At 38.5% G+C, this 16,314-nt stretch overlaps 2 protein-coding genes across 6 annotated transcripts in view; one reads left to right on the plus strand and one right to left on the minus strand.

The window, feature by feature from the left end:
* LOC109964499 (activin receptor type-1B-like) overlaps positions 1–6,289 on the plus strand; it is an 11,404-nt gene extending 5,115 nt beyond the window's left edge. For both annotated transcript variants that reach the window (XM_020607830.1, XM_020607831.1), the window contains exons 3-9: positions 1,464–1,730; positions 1,845–2,075; positions 2,230–2,397; positions 3,272–3,428; positions 3,534–3,658; positions 3,768–3,898; positions 5,752–6,289. In XM_020607830.1, coding sequence (XP_020463486.1) covers positions 1,464–1,730; positions 1,845–2,075; positions 2,230–2,397; positions 3,272–3,428; positions 3,534–3,658; positions 3,768–3,898; positions 5,752–5,877 — 1,205 coding nt within the window. In that variant the 3' untranslated portion in view covers positions 5,878–6,289. The remainder of the gene's footprint in view (positions 1–1,463; positions 1,731–1,844; positions 2,076–2,229; positions 2,398–3,271; positions 3,429–3,533; positions 3,659–3,767; positions 3,899–5,751) is intronic.
* A 2,136-nt stretch (positions 6,290–8,425) lies between these two features.
* Positions 8,426–16,286, minus strand: LOC109964519 (protein kinase, AMP-activated, gamma 1 non-catalytic subunit). 4 transcript variants are annotated; one of them, XM_020607875.1, is made up of 13 exons: positions 16,033–16,284; positions 14,742–14,793; positions 14,559–14,659; positions 14,386–14,467; positions 14,240–14,298; positions 14,013–14,058; positions 13,877–13,931; positions 13,109–13,235; positions 12,720–12,885; positions 12,578–12,615; positions 12,070–12,216; positions 11,524–11,623; positions 8,426–11,344 (listed from the first exon to the last, which is right to left on the minus strand). In XM_020607875.1, exons 1-13 carry the CDS (start codon positions 16,039–16,041, stop codon positions 11,334–11,336), a joined length of 993 nt encoding a protein of 330 aa, XP_020463531.1. In that variant the 5' UTR covers positions 16,042–16,284; the 3' UTR covers positions 8,426–11,333. The 4 variants fall into 4 exon arrangements, with proteins under 4 accessions (XP_020463531.1, XP_020463530.1, XP_020463529.1 ...); XM_020607874.1 differs by lacking the exon at positions 16,033–16,284 and adding an exon at positions 15,909–16,011; XM_020607873.1 differs by having other exon boundaries at positions 14,240–14,467; positions 16,033–16,286.
* Between the last annotated feature and the right edge of the window lie 28 nt (positions 16,287–16,314).

The raw sequence follows: 16,314 nt of genomic DNA on the forward strand, positions 1-16,314 counted from the left end.
GTGTTTATGTATAAAGCCAGGAGCAATTTATTACCTGGTGGAATTCAAAAACTATTTAATGAAAGGGAAGGGGGATACAATTTAAGGGGTCAGTTAAATTTAAAAATTCATGCTATACGTACAACCAAAAAAAGATTTTGTATTTCCATAAGTGGGGTAAAACTATGGAATAATTTAAGTGTGGACTTAAGAAATAGTAATAGAATTGATGAGTTTAAACGTAAATATAAAGGTATGTGTCAATCAAGATATATGCAAGAACAGGCTTAATGATTAATTAGATGGAACATTGTGGGTGTGGTGTATGAATGTTAACACTCTGTAATAATTTTTTAGTATATTGTGTCATGTAGAAGAGAATTATTTAAGAATGTAATTATGTAAGAATGTTAACACTCTGTTATAATTTTTTTAGTATATTACTTGTGTGGTGTAGAAGAGAATTATTTATGTAGAGATACTGCTTGTAAACCAATGATGGTAAGATGATGTCATGGGGTAGGACTGGATAAGTCTGATTTCTTCCTACTCCATTCAAGCATGTACTAGGTATAAGCAAATTGATATTGGATTAGCATTTGTTGGATATGTGTAAAATTATGTGTGTTGACATATCAACTGTCTTTACATGCATGAAAGAATAAATCAAATCAAATCAAACTTAGCCCCTGGCAATAAATGAGAGACCTATTTGTAACAGGCATATTCATACAATGTCTGCGATATTATCTAAAGTGTCTCAGTGCCTGTGGAAAAAATGTCTACATTCTATTTGTGACTCGTGGTTCCTGAAATGCTTAGTACAGTATCCTAAAATATTTTGCACAGCATATGTGGAGCCAACAGTGTTATCATGGAACTGACATTAAATTGTAGACAATATACATCCACAGAGACAAAAAAAACAGACGTTTTTAACCCAAAAACAGCAGTTTAGAGGCCTGGTGTAAGCAAAATTAATGCTATTTTAACCTACTCATCTCAACTGCAAACTGTGAAAAACTGTATATTGAAATTGGTGTAAAAGATTTTAATGTATTTAAACAGAAATAACTACAAGGATCATTGTTCATTTGTTACATTCATGTATCTAAATGAAGGACGGAGTTGAGGAGAAAACCACAACCAAGTGTAAGCATCACAAAGACAAAGCACTGGTGAGAGAGTAAGCAGCTCTTTAACAGTATTAGTATGCTGTTAATGTAAGTTCAACACTTTCTGTTGCTGATTTTCACAGTAAAAGCCCTTCAGTATTGAGAATTGAGTCTTTGTGAAACAACTGGGAATAATCAATGTAGGTTAATGTAAGAGTCAAGTGTTGACTCAGCTTTCTAAATGTTAGCTTAGACAAAGTATTTACACTGATATCCCACAAGGATGTAAAGCTGTTCATAATGGGGAAAGAAGTCAGTCTCGTGTGCACTTGCTGTCAGTGTTACATTCTCTGCTGCTTTCATTTTCAGTAACGACTTCGTCAGGACTGGGTGGAGGCTATGGACCAGGTGGGACATGGGGGCTGGTGGAACTGGTGGCTGTGATTGTAGGGCCACTGTTCCTGCTGTGTCTGATGCTGCTGGTGGGTGTGTTCCTGTATCAGTACCACCAGAGAGCCTACAACCACAGACAGAGGCTTGAGGTGGAAGACCCCTCTTGTGAACACCTCTACCTGGCCAAAGACAAGACCCTGCAGGACCTGATTTATGATCTGTCCACATCTGGTTCAGGTTCTGGTCAGTGCACAGCATGATAATAAATCTGCAGGCCAACACAAATTTTGGCATTTTTAGACCACTTTCATATAAGAAGATAAATGACTAGTCTCCATTCTCATTTTTCCTAAACAGGTTTGCCTCTGTTCGTCCAGCGGACCGTGGCCAGAACTATTGTCCTGCAGGAGATCATTGGAAAGGGGCGTTTTGGGGAGGTGTGGCGAGTGCGTTGGAGGGGTGGCGATGTGGCGGTGAAGATCTTCTCATCCAGAGAGGAACGCTCCTGGTTCCGTGAGGCTGAAATCTATCAGACCATCATGCTCCGCCATGAGAACATCCTAGGCTTTATAGCAGCTGACAACAAAGGTGCATACCTGTAACATCACAATGTGTAATTTTGTAGTTTATAGTTATAGTTTACTGCAGGGGGGGGTACTGATTTATTTGTTGTGTAATCATTCTGATGGTATGTAAACTTATGATTTCTTCTACATCGTCTACATTTCTGTCTCTTGCTCAGACAATGGCACATGGACCCAGCTGTGGTTGGTGTCAGACTACCATGAGCACGGGTCTCTTTTTGACTACCTAAACCACTACTCTGTCACTACTGAGGGAATGATCAAACTGGCACTATCAGCTGCCAGCGGCCTGGCACATCTGCACATGGAGATTCTTGGAACGCAAGGTATTGTTTGTACAAATATGCATTTGTATTTAAGTACTGCTTCATCTTTCCTGGCTTCTGTCAAATGGTGATGCTTCCACATAGAAGCTACGCAGAGAAAGCACATTTATGTTGTTTTTCTTTTATAAATTTATAAAATGTTTTACTGGAATGTTATCATTCTTTTCTTTTACCCAGTTCTATACCTTTTAGTGGTAAAAGGAAAACATAAAACCAAGAGTTTGAACTGCACTACAACAGAAAAAAGAGGCTATGGCTCAGTTTACCATCTGAAAATAATTGGATGAACCAAGAAATGCTTTTATCAACAATGACTTTTCACTATTTATAATGGTTGCATAAATTTTCTGCCTGCCCCACCCACAGACACAAAGCCTCTCAAAACAACTGCAAACTGATCTTTGCCATTTACCATAAGGCTCTGATGCAACTGGGTTGAGTAATCAAACAGAATGTGTCCCAACAGTATGGAAAATTTGACTGGATGTTATCTACAATAAAAGATTGTGTGGTTAACATAATATGTTTGTAACGTACTTAACAATGACCATAATAAAAGTGTAGATAAAATGTATGTTCTTGAAGATGGTTTTTATTGTGGAAATGGTGTCTGAATACCTAAAGTTACAAACTGGCAGCTTGAAAGAGTTTAAATGAGGATGTACCTGTCAGAAACACTGATATGCTGAATGTGCAAGTTGCTAAATGCCACAAATTGTTTTCGAACCATATAAATTATATATTTAGCATGGCCAAGACAATATGTTTGTTGTCTCATATCCAGTACAAAGTTGACATTAATATGTTAGAAAATGAACTGGATATAGAAATAAGAATTCACAAGTGATAGTGATGTACATTTTTGTCCTGACAGGAAAGCCAGGCATTGCCCACAGAGACCTGAAGTCCAAGAACATCCTTGTGAAGAAGAACTGCAGTTGTGCTATTGCTGATCTGGGCTTGGCTGTCCGTCATGACTCTACCACTGATACAATCGACATTGCCCCCAATCAAAGGGTGGGAACCAAGAGGTGTGTGCCCACCGTCCTTTCTCACAGATATCTTTGACAGCTTTCCCAGAATATCCTTTATTTCTGTGCATAATTCCCACCTGAGATTGTTTTTGCATCTCACAGATACATGGCTCCAGAGGTTCTAGATGAGACTATCAATATGAGACACTTTGACTCGTTCAAATGTGCTGATATCTATGCGCTGGGGCTCGTCTACTGGGAGATCGCACGCCGCTGTAACAGTGGAGGTCAGACTCTTTTTGTTTTCATTCTGGATACTCGGATCAGTGTTTGTTTTTCTCACAGGTAGCAACTGAGGTCACAGTGCTGATCTAAGCTCATCTGTGTCTCTGTCAGGTATCCATGAAGAGTACCAGCTGCCCTACTATGACCTGGTACCTTCTGACCCTTCCATAGAGGAAATGAGAAAGGTGGTGTGTGACCAAAAACTACGGCCCAACATCCCAAATTGGTGGCAGAGCTATGAGGTATAAAAATGGAATTAATTGTTAACCTCTTGTTACTCTTGAATATCTGCATTGTTTTAGAGGGTAATTCTAGTTTATTATAACCTGGATCGTGTCTTTGTAGCTTTGGTCCTTATTTCTACTGGTAATAATAAGTTACATCTAGGAACACTACAACATAAGCAAAAAGAAGTCTGTGGACCCACAGGTAAATATTGAAGTTCAGTAAATTCTCAGTAGGCTCTGCCATAAAAGGCGAGGCATACTGTAGATCAGGGCAACGGTGTAAAACCATTTCCAAACTTTATATGTTCCCAGGAGGACAGTGACTTTAATAACTAATGCAGTAGCTTAACATAACCGTAATGGGCCTCAGTACAAATTTTAATCCATGCCCCACCCCTGTCCCAAATACACGTGCACTTTCATGTGCACACGCATGCACGGACACACACACCCAACCGCTCCAGACAATTGCATAGCATACAAAGGAGAGGCTTACCATGCAAGTCCCATCATGAAAACCAGCCAATGATCAGCGCCACAGACAGCAGCTAATCTAGGTTAACCAGCTGCCTACCCTGGACTCTAATCTCCACAGCCTGATTTCTCCAACTATCAAACATCTGAAATATTCAACCAGTCTACACTAACAAATCAATACAAAGGTAGCTTATACTGTATGTCTATATGCATAGAACAAAGAGCCATCAAGAAAAGCACAGCAACTCATTATAGAGCTTCACAGTATGAGGACAGAATTCAACATACATAACACTACCAGCAGCCAAAATGTTACCACAGACAGAGATTACAGTAGGTGTGCATTTTTAAATCCCTGATCCAATTCCATAAGAAAGAGACGCATCCAACGGGCTTTGCGCCCAGGAAGGCATTGAATTTGAGCAGCGCTGTTAGATTTATGGCTCTTTCCTCAGCAACTGAATTATAAATAATACTAAACTAAACTGCAGTTTAAATAAATAAAACATACTTTAAATAAAACATACAATTTAGGAACATTAAATAAGGGCAACAATTAAAAGAAAACACACTCAAAACAGGCTATGATTCATAAGTATTATACACAAGGTGAGAAAGTGACATACATGGCTATGAGAACCATCTGTTTTGGTGTTCCTGAAAGGTCAGTTTGACAATTGCATGAATAAATAAGCAGACATTGAAACCCTTCTCATATGGGCCCTTTAGACACAGCAGGCCCTAGTGTGCTGCACCCTCAGTATGCACCCTTTCACACCAGTGGTGAAATGGAAGAGCTTGGGAGCCAGCAGGACTGTTCCTAGAGATGATTATCTGGCCAAATTTAGTAACCAGGCAAGAAAGGCCTTGGTCAGGGTGGTGATCAAAAACCAAATGGTCACTTTGGAAGTCATCTGAAGAGAAGGAAAAACCTGTCAGAAGGACAACCATCTCAGCACCATTCAGTCAGTCAGGCCTTTATGGTAGGTTGGCTTGGAGTTTGCCACAGAGGATCTAGAGGACTGTGAAAGCATAAGAGAAAAGATTCTCTGCTCTGACAAAACAAAAATTGGACTATTTGGACAGAATTCCAAGCACAGGGTCTGCCATCCCTACAGTCAGTCATGGTGGTGGCAGCATCATGCTGTGGGTGTGCTTCTCAATGGCAGCGACAGAGAAACTGGTCAGGATTGAGAGGAGGATGAATGCAGCGAAATACAGAGATGTCCTTCAAGAAAGCCTGTTTCAGAGGGAATTTATTGAAACTCAGCACAAATGTCCACTTGGATTCAAGGACAATGTTATTCTAGTTTAGTGTAGACTGATGGATTAAAGTGGCAGTTTTATCCATTTAAAATGAAATATGCACTTTTTTCCTCCTGTTTTTCCAGGCCTTGCGGGTCATGGGAAAAATAATGAGGGAGTGTTGGTATGCTAACGGAGCTGCCCGCTTGACAGCCCTGCGCATCAAGAAGACCCTGTCCCAGCTCAGCATTCAAGAGGACATTAAAGTCTGAGCGAAATCAGCAGAGCACCGCGAAGGAACACTGAGCAGGATCCGGCTCAAGGCTGCAGGACAACAAGAGGAAGGCACCGGGTCTTCTTCAAAGAACGCACAAAGAAAGAGAATATAGAGAGTGGCACTTTGTAAAATATTAGTCCATATACACTCCTGCCAGTTTTGAAGCCACATGATTTCTGACAAACCCTACCTCGCTTACCCAGCCAAACTACCAAGAACACCTTTCCTGTCTTGCCTCAGCTACTGCTGCCCTACCTGAACCTTTTCATTCCTCTGTGCGCTCCCTACTAACAAGGACCTTTGGATTTCTTGTGCATTTGTATGAATCAATAGCAGGATATGTAATTAATCAGTTAATATTTTAAAAATGAGTTGCTGATATTTTAAAGTCTCTTTGATTACAGTTGCTTAATTCATTGTGTTTGTAGGGGAGCGGGTGGGGGGTGGGGGGGTCGGGTCGGGTCGGCGTGTCAAACACATTTTTACTCATTCTGTTACTTAAATTACTAGATGTAATGTATGGGTGTTAATGTGGCTGCTGAGTGGGTTTCCCTGTGCCATGCCTACAGCACACATGCACATCATGAACTGCTTAGAAATCCTTTAAACACAATAATCCATCTGCTTCTTCTACAGAACAGCAGCATGGCTTATTTAAATGCTGACTGCCATATTAAGCATGTACAAAGCAGTAGTGGCAGTTCAGTAGATGCAGCCCACTGACATTCGGTAAGTTGCTTGGAGACAGAGCCACTAGAGCATTAAAGCACTTTGCCATACATGATTTTATTTTATTATAATAATTTGAACCATTTGTCTGGAGCTTTTCCCATTGCTGTAAACCTCAGGTTTAATTTATTCTTATTAATCAATAAACTCTTCTTTTTCTCTGTTCAAAATCAGCTTAAATAAAATACATATTTAGGAATTATTAAACAAAATACATTTCACTAGGATGGAGGGTTAAATCTATAGAGCATTAGTTGCCAGTGGCTTTAAACACTGTGTGGACATCTCAGCTAAGACACTCGCTGGCTTCAGATCAGGACGCTGCTGATACAAAATGCTACATGCAGCATGTTGCATCATGGTATACGTAGCATGTTTAAATGTTGGCATATGATTCTGAATTCAGCTGCTCTCTCAATCAACTGATAGAGCATCACCTGTCATGAGCATGTACGTTGGCTCCACTTCCTTAGATAAGCTGGTATACACAAGATTGTGATAAACTTTTGCATCAACCAGGACTATTTACACCAGACATTAAATACAAGGCTGTATTGTATTGTGTTTTTTTCACTTTGAAATATGCTAACTCAAGGAATAGTTTGATATTTAGATTCATTTTTTATATTGTCACAGCATGTCCAATGTTCATTTCCCTCAGGGTGCTTTTTCCCTGGCCAAGTATAACTATTGCACATAAACTAGCTTTTTAAAGTGATACTTGTGTACACTGTATATGACAGTTACATTTGATTTTACATTGATACTGGGGTCATTTAGATGGTTCAGTCTTTTATACTGATTTTTTTGGTTGTTGGGGAAAAATATTGCTGTTTGAAAACACTTGTGTACCAATCTACAAATTGACATCTGAGTTAACATTACTGTATGTCAGACACACTGTTTGTGTTCCTATTTCTTTCAGCTCTCTATTATTCAGAGCAGTATTTGATTTTTTTAAATGTTTCCCCTCACAGCTCTTTTAAGTCACTACACAACACCTCCTCAATGTGCAACTTATACTGTATGTGATTTTCTTCAGATTATCAGAAATCGCTGTCTACATGTTTGTTTTCAGGAAACAGGTGCACTTTTGTCTTTACTTGTATTCCAATTCAACAGGTACTACTTGTGTGTATAGTGTTTCCCACGTTATGTGTATGCTGTGACTCCCTGTGAAGGCCTGAAAGGCCATATGTGCACTACTACTGACCTCGCAGTGTTAAAACCAAATTGTTCTAGGAATCATTTCTGGCTGTGGCCTCCAGTGTTTATTTAAGATCCCACCACTGGAAATGAGAATGTTTACACAAATCATGCCAATCACATGCAGTGTGGTGAGAATCTGACTTTTTTGGGTCTCAAGGAGGAAAAAAATGTTGAAAATACTACTGAAATATATCAGTGCTGTCTCACACGTGTCCGACCAGTACTTTTTAATGTTGAATTACTCACTCGTTTAATTCATAAGGGTGTTTATAAGAACAGAGAGACTAAACTTAATGCTGTGGTTTTTGGCTGGAAAGACTGGAGAGCTCTACTTTGTGGTAGGTAGCTGAATGTCAACCATATTTATGCATCGATGGGTATGTTTGTCCAGTTATATCTGCCTTACTATGTAAAAACACCTAATGTATTTAAAGGTATTACCTTGCTCTATGTATCCATAGGGAAGAACAGTGTTGTGACTCAACGAACTAAGGTATTATACTACTGACTGTGACAGCTCCCAGGTCTTGCTCCAGTAAAGAGAAACTGTATCCATGTAACCACTAGTGTAGAGTAATAAATACAATTGTTTTTCTGTAGTGTGGTTTCTTTTAATTTTCTTGTTTTTAAAGTGTTAAAGTGACTACATGCAATATTTTTATATAAACAATGGATTACATGAGTAATACATGGAAAAAGGTAGTTTGTGATGACAAACATGATTTATCACTAGTTTCAGCAGTTCCTCTCAGACTGAAGGAGCATTGTCATAGTTTTTGTCTTCTGACCCACAACTGCTTTGACTCATACTACTTACTGTACCTAGCTGCTGTTTTCAAAAGAAAAAAAAAAGGATTTTTAAGATAAAACAGCCAGCTATGTCCCTCAGTAGTTTGTGAAGACAAAAACTGTGATAAAAGTAAAGTCAGTATTGCACTTAAGTTAATATGGTAACCACAAACATGACTAAATGAATGCTAATATGGCTCCGTATCTGCATGTTGGGTAAAGACAACCATTTGATTACACCTTACTTTCACTGATAAGCCCCCCCCCCAAAAACAAACTGTTTTATTAAATGATAACCTACAGTTACAGGCAGAGAATTACCCAGTTACATCTTTAGGCACAAGTAATGTCAGATGACAAGATGAAAGAAAAAAAAAAAAGTTTAAATGTGTGCCATTTAAAACAAACTGTCTTTATTGCACCTTCTTTAAATTATGATTTCAATGCAGAGTAGTACAAAACCTGTGGATTTACATACAGTTGTACACATTCCAACTCATACATACCAAAACAGGAAGTCTTTGTCCTATCCTCTTTAGAAAATGGAAAGGATGCAATGCTGGTATTTAGTGACTGATAAAGACCCAGAAACACAATGAACGGAAAGCAGTTGCAAAAACCTTTAACAGCTGATGTTCTGACATGTGATGTGATCACCGACTATAACTGCGATCACATAAACACACCAACAGCAACTAAATCAAAGCAGGTGTTTCTATGACCATTAGTTTTCAAGTGATGGACCACTTTTCCAAAAAAGGTTCGATTTTGCAGCTCTGAAGGAATTAACACACCTCTTTAATGCTAAAGGTGACAAAAGTGTGGAAACCAAAGCGGGCAGAAAAAGGCTGTCTATTGAATACAGGATACAGTCCATTATACATTTGTTTATACATAACAATCCAGACAAAAACATCCCATAAATATCCACAGTATGCACTCACACAGAAACTGTGTGGCTGTAAAGCCACATTCACACAACCTGCTGAAGTGGCCCAAATCCATTGTGTCCCCTCCAAATGACCCAGATCTGATCTTTTCACAGATGTGTGAACAAACCAAGTCAGATATTTTTTTCAAATCAGATCTGTGCCACCTGCATATGTGATCCTAGATCTGAATCATATTCAATCTCTGATCATGTGACTGCTGTCAGGACACTCCAATGGGAATTTATGTGTTTTTTTTTTTATCTCACTGTCACATTCCAGTTAAATATGCAGATGTTTGACAGTATAGGACCTCAACAGTGTTCACACTGGAGCTGGATACATGTCACAAACAAAAATGTGAGCTATCAACACAAAAAGATCAGAATTGAGCATTAAAGCCTGTAATGTGAAAGTGGCTTGGAAAACAAAAAGTCCAGCAACACTTGCAGTGTTTTGAGCAACTTTAATGTGAAGACCAAAGACCAATGTGTTTCAGCTTCACATTAAAATTACTCAAAACACTGCAAGTGTTGGACTTTTTGTTTTTACAGTTTGTTTTTCCCTTGTTTGTGCACCTTGTACAGTGGGTGAAGTTGTACCAGCAATCTTTACTGTACAGTATGTAAACATAGCTTTAAAGCAAATTTATCAGTGATGTTCTAGACTTCACCACTGTGATTGTTTTGGGAGTATTAAGTACTGTTCAAGGTTTGATACTTTGCTGTCTAGCTACACAAAAGAATAAAATCTGAGCGCTTGAATTCTTCACCACTGGTAACTGTGATAATTTGATTTAAGTGTTGACAAACAGGTTAAATCAATTTTTTCAGTCCATGGAAACGGCCTTAAAATTGATCCAAAAATATTCTGGGGGCAAAACGTCCTGAAGCTAAAACCTGCAAAAGTTATAACTTGCTAAAAAGTTAAAACATGGTCAGGCCCTTTTCATTTCACATCTGTGAATCAGTGCAGACTACTAACAATCTCCAAGGTCTTGAGAGTATACTGAACAACAAATTAAGCTAATTCAACAAACTTCACACAGGTAGCATGTGTGTAGATGCAGTATGTATGACATACAGATAAATACATAAGTAACCATATACTGTATAGATCAATATGTCTTCGCAAATGGGGAAACTGTAGCTGTCAGTCCTCTACCTATGTTTAAATAATCAAGCTAACTGAATACAGAATAACAAGATATCATAGTACATACATGGGCAAAGATCAGGGTTTGAACAAATATCTAATAAGCCAGACACACAACACTGAAGTGAAACAGTGTTTAAAAAAAATAGACTCAGTGTGTGTTTAGAGTTCAGTCTTGTAGAAATGCCACAAAAAAAAGGCAATACTGGTGTATCTGGTTTCCTTTCGCTACTAAACTGATTACTAATTTTATTTAGCAAAGATTTATATTATAAGGAACACCTTAGTAATCAGTCATAATTAATGGTCCTGCACTGTGTATATTGGCACTACAGCAGCCACAAAGGTGGGAATGACGCTGCTATACGGCAATTCCTCATCAGAGGTTTCTTGTGCTTTTACATCTGTCTAGGCTCATGTTATAGAAGCTTCTGCATGGCCAGTGGTACTAAAATTAAATCTTTCTGGGCTGCTAAAACTGCAGTTAATTACATGTGTGATTACATGAAATCTGGTTACAGGGATATGGATGATTATACTAGAACATACTATCTTAATTCCCCTCTTGCATGTCAGTTCTGTTTCTCCATTTGCTTTGGCCTCCTTTTAAAACAATGTATGGTTTCCTTGTGCTCCTTCCTCAAACTGTGCCTGTGGAAAGTCAAATCATCACTCAAAGTTTACCATGGACATAAATAAATGTGAATGATTAGTTTATAATTCTACCTAAATACTTCCTGTATTTTTCATCTGCTGCTCCTTCTATTTAAAAAAATGTACACACTCAAAAAAAAAAAAAAAATCTTAGATAGCTAGGTGACTGTACTTACCCTCTTCTCCATCGGTAAGCACTAATGCCTGGAGAACATCTGACAGAGACACAATTCCCTTCACCACATCCTGTTCATCCACAGCCACTAGTCTGTGTACCTGAAGGACAAAGAGGAAGGCCATCCATGGTACTTTTATTTCTGCAAATTAGTATGTTTACCACACCTAAAAGAATGTACAGAAAAAGTGATGCATAACTGCATAAAGATGCCCACACAGCAGACTGCTGACAAAAGACAAAGCTAGTATTTAGTATTATAATTCAAATGAGAACTGGGCTATATCATGATTGCTGGCCAAGAGCTCTAGGTAACAGGAGAAAGTTGTGCAACACAAATCCTGTGTAGCTGTGACACACAAAGGGCAGGTATATGCACATGGTTTTCTTCTGTTAAATAACATTTTACTTGATTGGGTTTCTTGAGGACTTCACATGCAGAGGAACATTTCAAATGTTTTTTTTTTTTTTAGGTTTATAGTTCATTCCACACACACTGGCGGCACAAGAGACAGCTGCTTGGTGACACATGACTTCCAGCTCTCACCTCGGCCTCCACCAGTCTGTTGATGATGGCCTCCAGGGTCTCGTGTCTGTGGCAGGTCAAAACTCCTTCAAAGTACTGAGAGCGGTGCTGCAAGGCTTTGGTCACAGTCACATCCAGGTTATTGTACGTCTTTTCTGCTGCCAGGTTCTGTATAATCATAATCATTTGGAAAAGATAGATATAATCCATCACATTGGAGAAGAAATTTCAATAAATTAAAAACTGCCAGTCCTAGGCACTGATTTGCAACATGATGATTTAAGGTTTTGTCATATCTGCTGGTAAAGTGGATATTTCTGAGACTCAGACCATTGGTCAAATAAAACAGGTACATTGAATATATCTTGGACTTTAGGAAATAGGCATCACAACAGATTAATCAACAGAATAATGAGCACATTAATCAATAATGAATATAATAGACAGATCCAGCCCTACTCGATACCGTATAAAAAACTGGAAAAAAAAAAACTGTACTGGCTTATAAGCAAAAAAAGGTAGAACTTACTATGACATCAAATTTTGAGTAAATGTCCACTACACGACCTGCAAGAGAGAAAAAGTACATCAGTACATAAACAAACTAAATTCAAGAGGTTTGGTCACTCAACAAAGACGTCCTTTCAACCAGCACACACACACACACACACCTTTGTCGTCCACAACAGGCAGTGCTGACACTCGCTGTTCAACAAAAATACCCAGGGCTGTGTACAGGGGCGTGTCTTTGCTGACCACCGCTATGTTCTTGAATGTTCCAATGTTTAGTTCCTCTAAGGTTTGACTTAAGAACGAGGGTTTCGGCATCTCTGATATCTGGGGTGGATAAATAAACAACAGATTGTACATCCTCAGTTAAAACTGTACAGAAATGGATGTGTTTGTGAAATCATTTAAAAATAAACAGTTTCTTTAACTGCACCCCATAGTCCTTGCTCTGTTCTACAGTGTAACTCTCAGACTCAAACACTGAAAAATCCACGGTAGGTTATAAAAGGTACTTAATATACTGGTAAGGAAAGAAGCCTACAGGGCTTACAAAAAGCTTCAGGAACTTGAGAATCCTCTTATGTGTGAGAATATAGAGCGTGTTCCCAGTCAGCGGGTCGATTACAGGCAATCTGTGGATCTTGTTCTTCAGCAGAGATGACACTGCGTCATACAAACTGTGACACAGAGATGTAGGAGAGAACCAAGTCGATCAAGTTATTTCAGATACAGCATGTTGTGAGACAGGATAACTAAACAAAAAAGTAAAACTATTTAAGTTTCTAATGCTGGTGAGCTATCTTGACAGGAAATGCAATAATTGTAAGTGAGAGTTATATGTAGTAGCCTTTACACATTAATTGTTGTGGGCACAAACGAAACTCCCAGCCACAAAAGCTTTGGAAATGAAATACTGATAAATTCATTAAGATTTTAAGTGTAGAAAAGCTGCTCATAGATATACACTATATTCACCTTAAAAGTAGCTACACCTCCAGTCAAAGGTTTGGACATTTTCCCAGTGAACTGAATATGAAGGTGTGTCTAAACCTCTGACTAGAGGTGTAGCTAGTTTTCAGGCAGTGTTTGGTGGCTACCTGTACATACAGTACAAGAATACAGCATTTGTACCTCCTTAACAACATCTGCTGGAAATACACCAGCATAAAAGAGCTAATGCCATAGACTAAACAATTGCATGACCCCAGTTGTACACCCCAGAATGCAATAACCATGTATTCAGTAAAGTTCAATTTGACACAAACAACAAAATGTTGCTGCCTTGCAGTACTACTGCTAACCAAGCATTTAAACTCACCTTGCATTGGGAGATATGTTAACCAAGGGCTTGAAAGAGTCTTGAAGGTACACCTCTATAATAAACAAGAACACACAATATAGTTTATCTTGAAGGTTACTTGAAGAATAAATGACATATTCACTAAAGTTCTCACCTCTCCATGTTTCAATTTTGTGTTCTTCCAATTCATATATCTGAACCTGAAAGATTACAAAAAGATGAAGGGTTGATGTCTTTAAGAGGAAGCAAGAAAGAGGTCAAGACAAGGTCTTGAAACAAAGGAAAAAAAAAAGAGCATGGACACATTCAGCACCAAAGTAGTTAAAACTCTACCTGTGCCAATATAACTTTGCAGTTTAAGAAGGGCGGTAAACATCTTACCAATGGAGATTTGTAATACCGATGAAGAATGTTAATGAAGTCTGTGATGGTTAGCATACCTGCAGAGCAGAATTGGAAGCATTTCATCAGTCCATTATTGAACTTAGTCTCAGAGTGATACAGAGTGAAATGAAAATTACTCTTACCAACGAAGCACTGCTTGTTACTGTCCCACAGAGGTGCTGCTCTTACCCCATTAGAAACAAGAGCAAAAAATGCCTTCTTGACCTGTAAAAAACAGACCACATCAAGTTCTCATCCGAATTAGCTATTGAGAGACAAGACTACATTCTTTTTAGATTTAAAGATTTTGTTTTACCTGGAGTGATGTATCAAACACAACCAATTTGGAGCTTGTGGGTACAAGATCATAACACCGGTGCGACTTCATAAATCTGGTGTACACATTCTTCTCTGAGTCTGAAGCAATAAGAGATAAACCACTGAGAACACGTTCACTGTTTCTCCGTTTGCTCTTATAAGATTCATTCCTGTCCCCTACCTTCTATGACTGCATCCTTTTTTCCCTCAAAATCATCAATAGTTATGGGTATCTGAAAGAAAACAATATAAGTGATTAATATTCAGATTGTCTAGACAAAGTCCAGAACTAGCAAATGTAAAAAGGTAAGTACCGTCATTCAAAAAGCACATTATACAAAAGTCTGTGTAATCTTGTTGAATAATCCCCAACCATCAGGGGTTACTGGCAGAAGAACTGATTGGCCCACCCAGTAAGGCTATATACATAAGGTTTCAAATGTTTATGATCAGTCACAACCAGACATAGCTGAAGGTTATGTCATTCAAATTCTACAATGCTGTTGCCAATTTAGGTTCATATTAGGATGGCTGGGTTTAGGTAAAATTAAGTGGTAAGCAGTGGTCAAAAGTAGGTATAGTTACTGAAGTACTGTACTTAGGTTCAATTTCAAGGTACTTCTGATTTACTTCTACTCCACTACATTTCAAAGGTAAATGTTGTACTTATTACTCTTTTGACAACTTTAGTTAGTAATTACTTTGCAGAATCAAATTTCTTAATACATAAATAATTATAATCCGACTGTATAAGTTAATATTATTCTGAAATGGATCATTCTATAAAATGTATGTAAGCTACTTTCACTTGAGTAAAATTCGAAATTGACAAGTCCACTACCTAGAACCGGATGAGACTCAAAATATACTGCACATTGCCTCATATATATCATGACGTCAATTGTGGGATGTAACGTTAGCTACTGAACAATATTGTTACTACCACTAACTAACGTTAGTGTACATACTGCAGTCATGTTGTTAAACATTAGACTACAACAAAGAACTAGTTGTATCCATTGTAACAAAGACAACGAGACACCATAAGGCCATAATGGTATCGTTAGCATCATATTAGCACTAGCTAGTGTCGGTCTGTTAACTTCAACTCGTCGAGGTGACTTTTCACTTCGACTTTGCCTTTTACGTCTGTTACCCTGGTGAGACATTATATTGCACAACATTACTATATATGGTATTTCTATTATCTAGTAATATTTGCGCTGGCACCTGAGTTGAAACCATATTTAATTTAACATTCTAGACGGGCAAGATGTGTGCCTTCTTAGCGGCTTACAAACGTTAACTTAGCGTTACTATCAATCGAGCTAGACTCAACTATCTTTACCATTCGTGAGTTAGCTGAAATCGTTAGCATGCTTGGGGAAGAGTCGTTAGTTAACTTAGGTGAAGCAGGCTTGTTAGAAAGCTACCGAGCTATACAAGATGAAGTTACAGTAGAGATAACTTACACACTCCATACTGCTTCCCTCGCCTTATTACCTCCCTGTAGTTCGCGTACAACTGTCAGGATCTTGCACAGCTAGACCTTCCGCTACAGCTCGCAACCTGAATGGTTGTGCAGTCCTTACCGTAGTACATGTAGTGTTACCGCACCACAGACCACGTTGACCATAATCACCACCAATGATGTCTGCCTACATATTTGATGTACATCTACAGCTACCCAAATGAAAAGTGACCAGCTGTTTTACATCAACGACAATGCGGTGCTACTGGTGGCTCTGCATAGG

This window comes from Monopterus albus, unplaced genomic scaffold (genome assembly GCF_001952655.1).
Source record: "Monopterus albus unplaced genomic scaffold, M_albus_1.0 scaffold89.1, whole genome shotgun sequence".
Classification (NCBI taxonomy): Eukaryota; Metazoa; Chordata; class Actinopteri; order Synbranchiformes; family Synbranchidae; genus Monopterus; species Monopterus albus.

Excerpts from the sequence above, each read along its gene's own strand:
- LOC109964519 (XM_020607872.1), bottom strand. The coding sequence starts at position 15,938 with ATGCTAACGATTTCAGCTAACTCACGAATG. Across the intron at positions 14,794-15,908 it reads TTTCAGCTAACTCACGAATG|ATACCCATAACTATTGATGA; the intron begins GTAAAGATAGTT and ends GTTTTCTTTCAG. Across the intron at positions 13,236-13,876 it reads AACATATCTCCCAATGCAAG|TTTGTATGACGCAGTGTCAT; the intron begins GTGAGTTTAAAT and ends TCTGTGTCACAG.